Here is a 14,134-nt window from a genome sequence, read left to right on the forward strand (position 1 = left end):
GTTATTGAAACAGTTCAGGGGGCATCAGCTGTGTAGCCGTGATCATAGGGTCAAAAGAGCAGCAAAAGGTGATTCAGGGTGATGTTCGGTAGTCACTACTACGCTAGGCGAGCAGGGGACACAGCGGTCAGAAAAGCTAGCGGGGGCTAGTTGTTCGACGACATCGTAACATAAAAGCCTGTTGAGACCACATCGGGGGATCACGTCGGCAGTCCACTCGTGATGGATCGGCGGGGCTCCGTGTCGAGAATAAAGGGTCCAGGCCAATTGGCAAAGGAGGTATTGTAGCCCTAAAATTAGTTAGAATATGGGCCTAGCTCGAAGCTAGCTCAAGGCTAGCTGGTGCTTGCTTCGGGACAGAGGCTAACAGTAGCCACACGTTTGCAGCTAGCTAGCTAGTAATGATCCGGTGTAATGGTCCAGAGCGGTAGGAATCCGGTAATATGTTAGAGAGAAGCAGTCCGATATGCTATGCGTTGATATCACGCTGTGCAGACTGGCAGGTGTTGTCCGAGCTAAGGCTGGCTGATGACGGGGGGAAAAGGCGAGGACCGCTAGCCGTGGCTAACAAAGACTAGTAGCTAGTTAGCTGGCTCGCTCCTTATGGAAGTTCAAGTTATAAGGAATAAAAATAGCAGATCCGTACCACATTGGGTGAGGCGGGTTGCAGGAAAGTATATTTAATTTGAAGATAGATTGTGAGATTAAGATATATATGAAAAAGACCGGCTATTTACATGGGATAAGACAAAGATAGACACACACGTCCTACTGCAGCGCCATCTTGGTTCAAATTTTAACTGGGCAAGTCAGTTAAGAACAAAATCTTATTTAAAAATGAAGACCTACCAAAAGGCAAAATGCCTCCTGCGGGGACGGACGGGGGCTGGGAAAAATATATAAATAAATATAAATATAGGACAAAACACACATCACGATAAGAGAGACAACACTACATGAAGAAACAACAACATAGCAAGGCAGCAACACATGACAACACAGCACGGTAGCAACACAACATGGTAGCAGCACAAAACATGCTACAAACATTATTGGGCACAGTCAACAGCGCAAAGGTCAAGAAGGTAGAGACAACAATACATCACGCAAAGCAACCACAACTGTCAGTAAGAGTGTCCATAATTGGGTCTTTGAATGAAGAGATTGAGATAAAACTGTCCAGTTTGAGTGTTTGTTGCAGCTCGTTCCAGTTGCTAGCTGCAACGAACTGTATAGACGAGCGACCCAGGGATGTGTGTGCTTTGGGGACTTTTAACATAATGGCAGAACGGATGTTGTATTTGGAGAATGAGGCCTGCAGTAGATATCTCAGATAGGAGGGAGTGAGGGCAAAGAGGGTTTTATAAATAAGCATCAATCAGTGTGTCTTGCGACGGGTATACAGAGATGACCAGTTTACAGAGGAGTATATAGTGATGCAGTGATGTGTCCTATAAGGAGCATTGGTGGCAAATCTGACGGCCGAATGGTACAGAACATCTAGCCGCTCGAGAGCACCCTTACCTGCCGATCTATAAATGATGTTTCCGTAATCCAGCATGGATAGGATGGTCATCTGAATCAGGGTTAGTACGGCATCTGGGGTGAAAGAGGAGCGATTGACTACAATAGAGGAAACCAAGTCTAGATTTACCTTTAGCCTGCAGCTTTGATTTGTGCTGAGAGAAGGACAGTGTACCGTCTAGCCATACTCCGAAGTACAGAACTTGTATGAGGTGACTAACTCAAGATCGAAACCTGATAAACTCAGCAAAAAAATTAACGTTTCAGGACCCTGTCTGACAAAGATAATTCGTAAAAATTCAAATAACTTCACAGATTTTCATTGTAAAGGGTTTAAACACTATTACCCATGCTCGTTTAATGAACCATAAACAATTAATGAACATGCACCTGTGGAATGGTCGTTAAGACACTAACAGCTTACAGACGGTAGGCAATTAAGGTCAGTTATGAAAACTTAGGTCACTAAAGAGATTTCTCTACTGACTCTGAAAAACACCAAAAGAAAGATGCCCAGGGTCCTTGCTCACCTGCGTGAATGTGCCTTAGGCATGCTGCAAGGAGGCATGAGGTCTGCAGATGTGGCCATGGCAATAAATTGCAATGCCCGTACTGTGAGACGCCTAAGACAGCGCTACAGGGAGACAGGATGGACATTCTACCATGCTCCAGTTCACCAAGAGACATTCTTCAAAGGACGAACCGGCCTTCCATCGACAACCAATCTACCGAAGCGCAGCTCAGAGTAAATATTTATTGCATTTTCCTTTTTAAAATGGGCGTTAATTTAGAATGCATATGATACTGTATTTACGATAGCATAGCTTCTCCCTTTGTTCCTCAGTCTTCCCACTCTTTCACTCAAACCCCCCCTTTCTTTGTGTAACCAGCCGCTATATCGGCTCCTGTCACCAGGTCCATCAATGTATGATTCATTCTGTGTATATGTAATTCTGTGTGATTAGTAAGGTATTTAGTAAATAAATAATTAAACCAAATTTTGGATTGCTGATTCAACTTGTTAGCCAGGGTTCGTGAAGATAACCAAGAATTTACAACTTTCAGATGAGACGAAATAAGGTGAGGATTAAATATTGACTGCTACTGACGTAAAATATTACCAGATCTTTAAGAGTTTATTCGGAAGATAACAGCTCCATAAACATTCTTTCGTGGTGCTCCGACTTTCTAGTTAATTATTTACCTGAGTAGCTTAAATCAGGTAATATTAATTACAGAAAAATGCTTTTATAGAATAGCATATCACTTAATTCGGCATAGCTAAAGACACGACAATATACAGTGCCTTCGGAAAGTATTCAGACCCCTTGACTTTTTCCACATTTTGTTACGTCAGCCTTATTCTAAAATGTATTAAATAAATCCTCAGCAATCTACACACAATACGGCATAACGAACAAAGCAAAAACAAAAATACCTTATTTACAGAAGTATTCAGACCCTTTGCTATGAGACTTGAAATTGAGCTCAGGTGCATCCTGTTTCCATTGATAATCCTTGAGATTTTTCTACAACTTGGAGTCCACCTGTGGTAAATTCAATTGATTTGGAAAGGTACATACCTGTCTATTTAAGGTCCCACAGATGACAGTTCATGTCAGAGCAAAAACCAAGCCATGAAATTGAAGGAATTGTCTGTAGAGCTTCGAGACAGGATTGTGTCGAAGCACACATATGGGGAAGGGTACAAAAAATATTATTAAAGGTCCCCAAGAACACATCCTTCTTAAATGGAAGACGTTTGGAACCTCCAAGACTCTCCCTAGAGCTGGCTGCCAGGCCAAACTGAGCAATCGGGGGAGAAGGGCCTTGATCAGGGAGGTGACCAAGAACCCGATGGTCACTCTGACAGAGCTCTAGAGTTCATCTGTGGAGATGGGAGAACCTTCCAGATGGACAACAATCTCTGCAGCACCAACAATCAGGCCTTTATGGTCGAGTGGCCAGATGGAAGTCCCTCAGTAAGGCACACGACAGCCTGCTTGGAGTTTGCCAAAAGGCACCTAAAGACTCACAGTTCATGATAAATAAGATTCTCTGGTCTGATAAAACCAAGATTAAACTCTTTGGTCTGAATGCCAAGCGCCAAGTCTGGAGGAAACCAAGCACCATCTCTACGGTGAAGCATGGTGGTGGCAGCATCAAGCTGTGGGGGGATGTTTTTCAGCGGCACGGACTGGGAGACTAGTCAGGATTGAGGCAAAGATGAACTGATCAAAGAACAGAGACATCCTTGTCTCTAGAGCGCTCAGGACCTCAGACTGGGGTGAAGGTCCACCTTCCAACAGGACAACGACCCTATGCCCACAGCCAAGACAACGCAGGAGTGGCTTCGGGACAAGTCTCTGAATGTCCTTGAGTGACCAGCTAGAGCCCGGACTTAAACCAAATAGAACATCTCTAGAGAAACTTCAAAATAGATGTGCAGCAACGTTCCCCATCCTACCTGACAGAGCTTGAGAGGATCTGCAGAGAAGAATGAGAGAAAATCCCCAAATACAGGTGTAGGCTGTAATTGCTGCCAAAGGTGCTTCAACAAAGTACTGAGTAACGGGTCTGAATGCTTATGTAAATGTGATGTCATTTTTATTTTATTAGCTAAAAATGTATATAAAATGGTTTTTGATTTGTCATTCCAGGGTATTGTTTGTAAATGAAGGAATAATTAAGGAAAAAAAAAATTTAATACATTTTATAATAAGGCTGTAACACAAAAAAGTCAAGGGTTCTGAATACTTTCCGAAGGCACTGTACATGACATATTTCAGTAGTTCTCTTGGCTCTACAAAATTATTAAGGTAGCACTTGACAATAATACTCGTAAAGTGGCTTGTAAATATTTTAGTCAATGGGGTCCAGGTCTCGAATAGGAGTGTGGTTAAATTAAGTGGAATATGTCCCTTGGTCATCCGGTGTCCGGCCATGCAGCTTGCTGAATGACCAGACGGAGCAGAAGGTCAGACACCAGGTGCACTGAGATGTGACAAGAAACATTATAATGGCCCTTGTTAATAGCCTCTCTCTCAGTTCCCATTCTGTGGGAGATAATGACATGGTCATTTCTGAGTCTTGTTTGTCCAGCGTGCATGATGTGAGGTCACAGGAGATGGGGTTAAAAGGTGTGGGTTGTGTTCTGCTGCTGGCTCATTGGTCAGGCCATCAACGATGTTACAGAGAGCTGCAGGATCGATTCCCAGCCATGTCTGCCGTAACATCCATACAGTAGGCTATTCTTAGTTGCAGGTTGAGAAATGGGCTGTGTAGCAGGTGCTGTAAATCTTCATGTTCTCTGTGTCATGTTGTGGTGTTGGAAGTGGGCGTGAGCTATCTGGGAAACAGTCCATGTTTCATGCCTGAGAAGGTTATACACAATACCAGTGCCAACAGAAAGCCTGGATTTAAAATGGATTACATGTAGATTGTGTGTGACTGCCCTACACCAAATACCCTATAATGTCAAAGAGGAATTATGTTTTTACGTATCCAGCCCCTTTGTAATGGCAAGCCTAAATAAGTTCAGGAGTAAAAATGTCCTTAACAGGTCACCTAATAAATTGCATGGACTCACTGTGTGCAATAAACGTGTTTAACATGATTTTTGAATGACTTCCTCATCTCTGTACCCCACACATTCAATTATCTGTAAGGTGGTCAAGCAGTGAATTTCAAACACAGATTCAACAACAAAGACCAGGGAGGTTTTCCAATATCTTGCAAAGAAGGGCACCTATTGGTAGATGGATAAAAATAAAAAAGCAGACATTGAATATTATTAGCAGACGTTGAATATTGAATATGCATAAATTAACTTAATGTCCTGAATAAAAAACTTTATGTTTGGGGCAAATCCAACACATCACTGAGTACCACTCTTCATATGGTGGTGGCTGCATCATGTTATGTGTATGCTTGTCATCGGAAAGGACTAGGGAGTTAAGGATAAAAATAAATGGAATAGAGTTAAGCACAGACAAAATCCTAGAGGAAAACCTGGTTGTCTGCTTTCCAACAGACACGGGGAGACAAATCCACCTTTCAGCAGAATAATAACCTAAAACACAAGGACAAACACACTGGAGTTGCTCACCAAGATGACTTTGAATGTTCCTGAGTGGCCTAGTTACAGTTTTAACTTAAATTGGCTTGAAAATCTATGGAAAGACTTGAACATGGAAGTCTCGCAATGACCTCAACGCCATCAAACACCTTTGGGATGAATTGGAACGCCGACTGCGAGCAAAGCCTAGTCACCCAACATCAGTGCCTGACCTCACTTATGCTCTTGCGGCTGAATCGAAGAAAGTCCCAGCAGCAATGTTCCAACATCTAGTGGAAAGCCTTCCCAGAAGAGTGGAGGCTGTTATAGCAGCAAAGAGGGGACCAACTTTTGGTCATGCAGTGTATGTAAATGAGATATTTCATTTTCAATAAATTTGCCCCCTGAGGTGGGAGGGACATAATATGAACTGCCAGGTGGCACCGTGAGTACTAAGGATAAAACTCCCATCGGCCAAGGCAGGGAACCAGCCTGCTGATCTCCTGCATGCCTCCTGCACCCAGGTAGGACTGGACTGACCAACACTATTCAGTGACTACTAGCTAAAATCAAAAGCAAGGACTGATTATACTACCTTACTGATAATACAAATTTAAATACTAAATGTGGAAGCTGAATGTGGTAAACCTTCAAAGCCACCCTAGCTAACACCTAACAGTCAGGCCTAAACTGTAGGTTATATTTGTCATTCAAAGAGTGGTTAGGTAAAGGAGAGCCAGGCTCAGCTTCACATGCCCATTATCTTATAGGGGAAATGACGCAATGCTTAAAAAAAAGAAGCTAAATCCCCTGATATGAACTCACAAGTCACATCGGGAGGTGATTAGGTGTCAGTAAAGGAGCAACTGGACAGTGAGATATTACACGCAAGTTTGCTGTAGTTTGTACTGTAGGCGACATACTTAGTCCTTAACTATAGCAAAAAAGATAGATAGTAAAATCCAACAAGAAACACTGTGTGAAGTGACTCCAGTTATTTAATTGATTTCTTTATTTGTCCTTCAGGGAAATGCACGGTTCAGCAATGCTACTACATACAAATAGCCATACAATAGCAATTTATTTTTTGTTTCAAGGTGTTTAATAAATTCGGACATATGATATACTAAGACGAGTGTGTAATTTATACTCGTTTGCAGTTACACTCTTAGATAAAAAGGTTCTGGATAGAACCAAAGAGGGTTCCATGCTTGCGTCATATATGGCACCCCTTAAGGTTATATATAGAACTGAAATTGGTTCCATATCGAACCCTATATGGAAGGAACCCAATGGTTCTATATGGAACCAATGTTGGGTCAGTGAAGAACCCTGGGGTCTGATCAAAGAACCCTGCAAAAGGGTTCTATATTGAACCTATAAGGTTGCTGTACAGTATATGAAGCAAGCAATACAACCTTTTTGGTTCTATCCAGAGCCTTTTTTTCTAAGTGTAGATTCTGCAGTTGGCAAAATACTCAACACTGCTCATCCATTTTCAAATTAAAAACATAAGCCACGAAGTAATGACTCTGAACAGCTGCTTGTTTCTGGTCCAGGAAAACTACTGCACATCCATTGCAGAAAGAAAAACACATGGTTTTGCATAGCTCCGTTGTAATGTTAATAAGGCACTTCATCAAGTACTTGATTCAGGCATTTTTATCATATAATCAACATTTCCCCTGGTTTAAGTCCTCTATAATCAATACTTCATATCTGAAAGCACATTACTCGAACGACATTTTTTAAACTTTGTTAACTCACATACAGTATGCTCTCTGTAAAAATCTGCCCACCTATCTTTTGGCATAAGTCTCATTTTCAACATTCTTGAAATATTGAAATAGTCTTCTTGTGCATATTGCAACGGGCCAAGACTCACACGTTGTCCCATAACCCCACACAACCCAGTGTTTCTCAAAAAGACCAATAATTGTGCAATGGTTCGGGGTTATGTGGAGGAAAAGGCAACACGTTGAAAGAAAAAAATGGTCAAAACTGAAATCTGTCTGGGCAGGTTGTAATATAGTCACTTTCTTGGAGGTTGGCCCTGTACCAAAGGTAACATGTACAGGTACATTTGACGTTGATGTGAAAATGGTTATTCCATCACATGGAAGATAGCATCTCCCCTCTCCTCTAGTCTCACACATTTAGAGGAGGCAATAGGCCGGTGAATGGTTACCAACCGTCATCAGCTAGCTGTTAGGAGGAAGTCGGAGTGTACCTGGAGCAGCTCTTTGTAGGACTGTAGTCCTGTCCGTAGGATGACAGTGACCTGTCTGTCAGCTCTATCCAAGCTGGTCCTCATACTGCTTTCTGAAACAGTCTCCAGCAGGGAAAAAGTCCCAGAGCCTCTCCTGGTACATCTTCCACACGTATGACTCCTGGAGGAAGCAGACAAAAAGACTAGTCAATCTATAGCAGCAAATGAGCCGAGCCTAAAAACTGGTGAGTCACAGTTAACTTTGGGTCCTGATATGACAACCTTTTCACAGGACAAAGGGGTCAAAAGAGTGACAAGCGCCATACCTGACCGGTGTGTTCTGTCTCATCTTTGTTGATAAGATACATCAGGAAAAACCTGTCAAGTCAAATAGATTTGAGATACATGAAAATTCCCACTTGATCCACAGTCATATTTCACTTGCATCATTCAACATCTCAAAGATCAACTGACCTCTTTCACAACTACAAATGGCTATAGCAGGAGGAAATTAAAGCCTCATTCGAGCATAATGTTCTTGATGATCTTATCAATCATCCATGTGTCCTATCCTCAACCATCAGATTACTGAATACTGAGTTCCACTGCACACCAAATCAAAATGTATGATGCATACATACGATGATATCACACACCTATTTTCCAATCAACCTAAACAAATGAGCTAGTAAGGTTAGCGTTATGTCCTCCTCCAGTTGACTGAGTGGGCAGATGAAGACCACATGGCTTCCTATTTTCCAGCTAGCTAGCACAGAAACAATAGATGAGCACTGAGCTTATAGAGGGTGGAAGAATGCTGGCTGATGGGCACTGTTTATTTATTTTTTACTGGGGCATAGATACCATCAACTGTTGTGTAAAAGCCATCCATCAGGTGGTTTAATAGTAAACAAGTGGGTATAAATATGCAGGAAGACGAAAGACCTGTCAGCTAATTGATACTTCAGAGACAAAAAAAGTCTAGCTTTTAAGTGCCGGGTTACATTCAGTCTAGATACTCACAGGTAGTTGGCCAAGTTGTGCTCTTGTAAGGTGTGTGTCTCAAAGCCGTGAGGCGTCGTGTCAAAGTAGTCATTACCGATGCCACAGATGAAACATTTGGTCTGAGGAGAAAAATAGATGAAAAACTCAAACATTGTCTTCTGTTGACCTGCACTACAGATGAAAGTAAACCAAAGTCTCTCACCTCCATATCCTCTTTCACTTGCTCCTGTTGGTCTCTCAGCTCTCCAAAAGCATCAATGATTAGACCTACAGACACACAACCAGTGAAGATGTCTCTTTATGGACAGGGCAACTTAACACAATTCCCCCCCCACAGCTTTTTGTATTGCAATGTAAAATATTTCAATGGTTGAACAGCGGCTGACTATGGGAAGCAGCATCACTTTAGGCAGTGGTGTAAAGTACTTAGGTAAAAATACTTTAAAGTACTACTAAAGTATTTTTTTGGAGTATCTGTACTTTACTATATATATATATATATATTGTTAAGGGATTTTTTTAATCAATAAGGACTAATTATGTATACATTTCAATCAGGACTGACTAATCAGAATACTATTATGTTACTGTATAGATGTATTAATTTTATTTTAATACTAGGACTGAATATAATGTGTGTAATTATAATCAAGAATTAGAACAATGACTGTCTGTTCCTTGGTAGAAACGAATGAACCTATCGTCAGACTGGCTAAAATGCTTATCTTCACAGGAAGGCCTTGGCTTGGTCATACATTATCTATACTGGTGGGGGTCGATGTAGGAAGGCTTGAGAACTATACTACCATTGTAGAGTGGAGGAGGGACGGGACAGTTTGAAACCTAATGACATCATTTTCAGTTTATAACCTGTTGTAAATTGTATCATGTTCAGTACTCTCGAGAATAAATGCTACAGATTGATTTTGAGACTGGTCTCTGTCCATTTTATGCAAATAAGTGTCTTACAAATTCTTAGGAGTGGGCAGTGTTTAATTGAATTGGATAATTAAAACATAAAGGAATGTAATTCCTCTAACACACATATATCTATATATATATATATATATATATATATACCAGTCAAAATGTACAATCATGTAGTAACTAAAAAAGTGTTAAAAACAAATCAAAATATATTTTAGATTCCACAAAGTATCCACCCTTTGCCTTGATGACAGCTTTGCACACTCTTGGCATTCTCTCAACCAGCTTCACCTGGAATGCTTTTCCAACAGTCTTGAAGGAGTTCCCACATTATGCTGAGGACTTGTTGGCTGCTTTTCCTTCACTCTGCGGTCCAACTCATCCCAAACCACCTCAAATTGGGTTGCGGTCAGGGGATAGTGGAGGCCAGTTCATCTGATGCAGCATTCCATCACTCTCCTTCTTGGTCAAATAGCCCTTACACAGCCTGGTGGTGTGTTGGGTCATTGTCCTGTTGAAAAACAAATTATAGTCCCACTAAGCGCAAACCAGATGGGATGGCATATTGCTGCAGAATGTTGTGGTAGCCATGCTGGTTAAGTGAGCCTTGAATTGTAAATAAATCACTGACAGAGTCACCAGCAAAGCACACCCACACCATAACAGCTCCTCCTCCATGCTTCATGATGGGAACCACACATGCAGAGATCATCCGTTCACCTACTCTGCATCTCACAAAGACACGGCGGTTGGAACCAAAAATCTCAAGTTTGGACACATCAGACCAAAGGACATATTTCCACCGGTATAATGTTCATTGCTCATGTTTCTTGGCCCAAGCAAGTCTCTTCTTCTGATTGGTGTCCTTTAGTAGTGGTTTCTTTGCAGCAATTCGACCATGAAGGCCATGATTCACACAGTCTCCTCTGAACAGTTGATGTTGAGATGTGTCTGTTACTTGAACACTGTGAAGCATTTATTTAGGCTGCAATTTCTGAGGCTGGTAACTCTCTAATGAACTTATCCTCAGCAGCAGAGGTAACTCAGGGTCTTCCTTTCCTGTTGCGGTCCTCATGAGAGCCAGTTTCATCATAGCGCTTGATGGTGTTTGCGACTGCACTTGAAGAAACGTTCAAAGTTCTTGACATTTCCGCATTGACTGACCTTAAAGTGATGATGGACTGTCGTTTCTCTTTGTTTATTTGAGCTGTTCTTGCCATAATATGAACTTGGTCTTTTACCAAATAGGGATATCTTATGTATATCAACCCTACCTTGTCACAACACAACTGATTGGCTCAAATGGATTAAGAAGGAAAGAAATTCCTTTTAAATGAACTTTTAACAAGGCACACCTGTTAATTGAAATTCATTCCAGGTGACTTCCTCATGAAGCTGGTTAAAATAATGCCATGAGTGTGCAAAGCTGTCATCAAGGCAAAGAGTGGCTATTTTGAAGAATGTCAAATATATTTGTTTAACACTTTTTTGGTTACTACATGATTCCATGTGTTATTTCATAGTTTTGATGTCTTTAATATTATTCTACAATGTAGAAATGAGTACAAATAAAGAAAAACCCTTGAAGATGTGTCCAAACTTTTGACTGGAACTGAATATTGTTTTTGCCCCTTTTCTTCCCAATTTCGTGATATCCAATTGGTACAGTAGTCTGTAGTCGGATCTGTAGTAACTCCTCTAGCACAACTATTTATTTTTTTGACAACTTTTACTTCACTACATTCCTCAAGAAAATAATGTACTTTTTATTCCAAACATTGTCCATAACAACCAAAAGTAATTTTTTTGATTGCTAAGCAGGACAAGAAAGTTGTCAAATAATTCACACAATTACATTTTTTTTACCTTTATTTAACAAGGCAAGTTAGTTAACAGTGGGTTAACTGCCTGTTCAGGGGCAGAACGACAGATTTGTACCTTGTCAGCTGGGGGGTTTGAACTCACATCCTTCCGGTTACTAGTCCAACACTCTAACCACTAGGCTACGCTGCTACTTATCAATAGAACATGTGGTCATCACTACTGCCTCTGGCCTGGTGGACTCACTAAACACAAATAGTTTTGAAATTATTTATACTTTTACTTTAGATACTTAGTATATTTTAGCAATTACATTTACTTTTGATACTTAAGTATATTTAAAACCAAATACTTTTAGACTTTTACTCAAGTAGGATTTTACTGGGTGACTCACTTTTACTTCAGTAAATTTCTATTAAGGTATCTATACTTTTACTTGTTTTAGGGTACAGGCTGCATCTGTCTGTGTGTTCTAGACTTACTGTGAGGTGAGCAGTCAGTTTGAGTGTCTGTGGGAGAGACATGAGGCTGACTGATTGTCTCTGTCTGAGGTGGAAAAAACCATTGGAAAGTTTGAGGCTTTCTGACTGTGAGAGAAACATTAAGGGCCTGTGTGTAAGGGCCTGGTGGAGACTAGTGGAGACAGACAGACCGAGTTATGGGTCTCTCTCTATGGGTGATTAATCCCCTCCCTACACAGCCCTTTTCACAGCCCCTTCCCTTCCAACCCATAGGGAGCAGGGTGACTTTGACACCAGGGAGCCAGAGTGACACTGACCCTGCTGGGTCTCACCCTGGTCCCCTTTGCTGTCCCAGATACTGCCTCCTGTGATCCAGATTAGTACAGTACGTACCCTGTATGATGGCCAGCAGGATGACGATGACAAAGAAGAAGAAGGTGATGTCGAAGAGGATGCGGTAGAGCTCGTACGGGTCGCCTGCGGGGTCCTCAATCTCATCCCCGATTCCACCCCCTGCCCTCACACCAACGTACATGTGGAACAGGTAGCACTGATGCAGGAGAGAGAGACAGAGAGAAGGTGAGAAAGAGAGTGAGGCTGGATGGAAATGGAATAGATCCATTCACAAGGCACCAAACAGGATTGTTAAACTGGGCTGGTGTTCAATTTATTGATTTATTTTTTAACTAGTGTGGCCTCCACATTATGATGTTAGTGAAAAATCCAAGGACTCACAGTCATCATGTCGTCACACTTCATATCGGGCTGGTTGTCATCCTCACTCTTGTTGTAGAACTTGCGGAAGAAGTTGAAGGCCACCACAGTGTACAGATAGACCACCACCGCCAGGAGACCTACAGTCAGAACCAGCTGAGACAGAGAATACCTCAGGTTACTTCCACTGTGATGTACATTATCTCTATGGTTAATACCAAGGCAGAACTAGAGCTCTGACTCAACACTGACCCCTGTTGCCTGGTGGCCAAACTGCACCCACCTGTTTGCCATTGTGGGTGACGGAGGACAGTATGGTCCGGAGGGTCTTGAAGCCCATGGCGATGTCCAACAGATGGGCAGCGAAGAAGAAGTTGTTGTAGTGACCCAGGATGGACATGGTGGTGTACCACACCAGGTACAGGAACGACTGCAGGGACACACAACATAGAAACAGATCAGTCAGATCAAGTCAACAATAATATGGTGTTATCATATACCAAATTATGCTCTTTGTAAATGTGGAACACTTACATTGTCTGTAAACACCACACCCATTTTCCAGCACTGGTACTTGGTGTCAATAGAGCTCAACCTGTCAAAAGAGGTGGATTGATGTGAATGGTACTGTTTTTTACTTCACTCTGTGTATGCTAACTCGACAACTCTATTATAGGCCACTCTCCCAGTGTCTCACCAGGACACCAGCGATGCCTCCTTCACCACCGTCTCCTCTGTGGGGTTGAAGTCCAGAGCACTCTTATCCAGCCCCAGCAGCTCTGCTATCCTCTCTGCTCCATATAGATCTCCATACTTATTGATCACCTAACAGCAGCAGGCCATGATAACAAGGAGAAACAGAGTAAATAGTAGAAATAGTATGTGCATGTTCAAGTCATATTGATCTGGTGAATAATTCATAACAATTCCACCAATAATTCATTAAATACTGTCTACTTACCTTGCGTTTCACAAACTTGTCCCAGTAGTTATTAGGGAAGGAACTACACAAAAGAGGATGGAAAATATCATTATTACAATGAGAAGGTAAACAAGTAATCCACAATCTGAAAACTACATTCAAATACCAAAAAGTTGATGATTATAGTTTGCAACGACGATTATAGTTTGCGGTGATGATTATAGTTTGCGGTGATGAATATAGCTTGCGGTGATGATTATAGCTTGCGGTGATGATTATAGCTTGCGGTGATGATTATAGTTTGCGGTGATGATTATAGCTTGCGGTGATGATTATAGCTTGCGGTGATGATTATAGTTTGCGGTGATGATTATAGCTTGCGGTGATGATTATAGCTTGCGGTGATGATTATAGTTTGCGGTGATGATTATAGCTTGCGGTGATGATTATAGCTTGCGGTGATGATTATAGTTTGCGGTGATGATTATAGCTTG

The 14,134-nt window shown here is 41.6% G+C and overlaps 1 protein-coding gene across 11 annotated transcripts in view; it reads right to left on the bottom strand.

The window, feature by feature from the left end:
* Window positions 1-6,577: 6,577 nt before the first annotated feature.
* Window positions 6,578-14,134, bottom strand: part of LOC118369092 (ryanodine receptor 3-like) — a 168,235-nt gene continuing 160,678 nt past the window's right edge. For all 11 annotated transcript variants that reach the window (XM_052496885.1, XM_052496883.1, XM_052496880.1 and 8 more), the window contains 10 exons: window positions 13,680-13,722; window positions 13,416-13,543; window positions 13,253-13,313; window positions 13,002-13,148; window positions 12,740-12,874; window positions 12,398-12,554; window positions 8,998-9,062; window positions 8,814-8,914; window positions 8,117-8,168; window positions 6,578-7,971 (listed from right to left, as the gene is read on the bottom strand). In XM_052496885.1, the coding sequence (XP_052352845.1) occupies window positions 7,876-7,971; window positions 8,117-8,168; window positions 8,814-8,914; window positions 8,998-9,062; window positions 12,398-12,554; window positions 12,740-12,874; window positions 13,002-13,148; window positions 13,253-13,313; window positions 13,416-13,543; window positions 13,680-13,722 (985 nt within the window). In that variant the 3' untranslated portion in view covers window positions 6,578-7,875. The remainder of the gene's footprint in view (window positions 7,972-8,116; window positions 8,169-8,813; window positions 8,915-8,997; window positions 9,063-12,397; window positions 12,555-12,739; window positions 12,875-13,001; window positions 13,149-13,252; window positions 13,314-13,415; window positions 13,544-13,679; window positions 13,723-14,134) is intronic.

This window comes from Oncorhynchus keta, chromosome 35 (assembly GCF_023373465.1).
Source record: "Oncorhynchus keta strain PuntledgeMale-10-30-2019 chromosome 35, Oket_V2, whole genome shotgun sequence".
In the NCBI taxonomy this organism is placed as follows: Eukaryota; Metazoa; Chordata; class Actinopteri; order Salmoniformes; family Salmonidae; genus Oncorhynchus; species Oncorhynchus keta.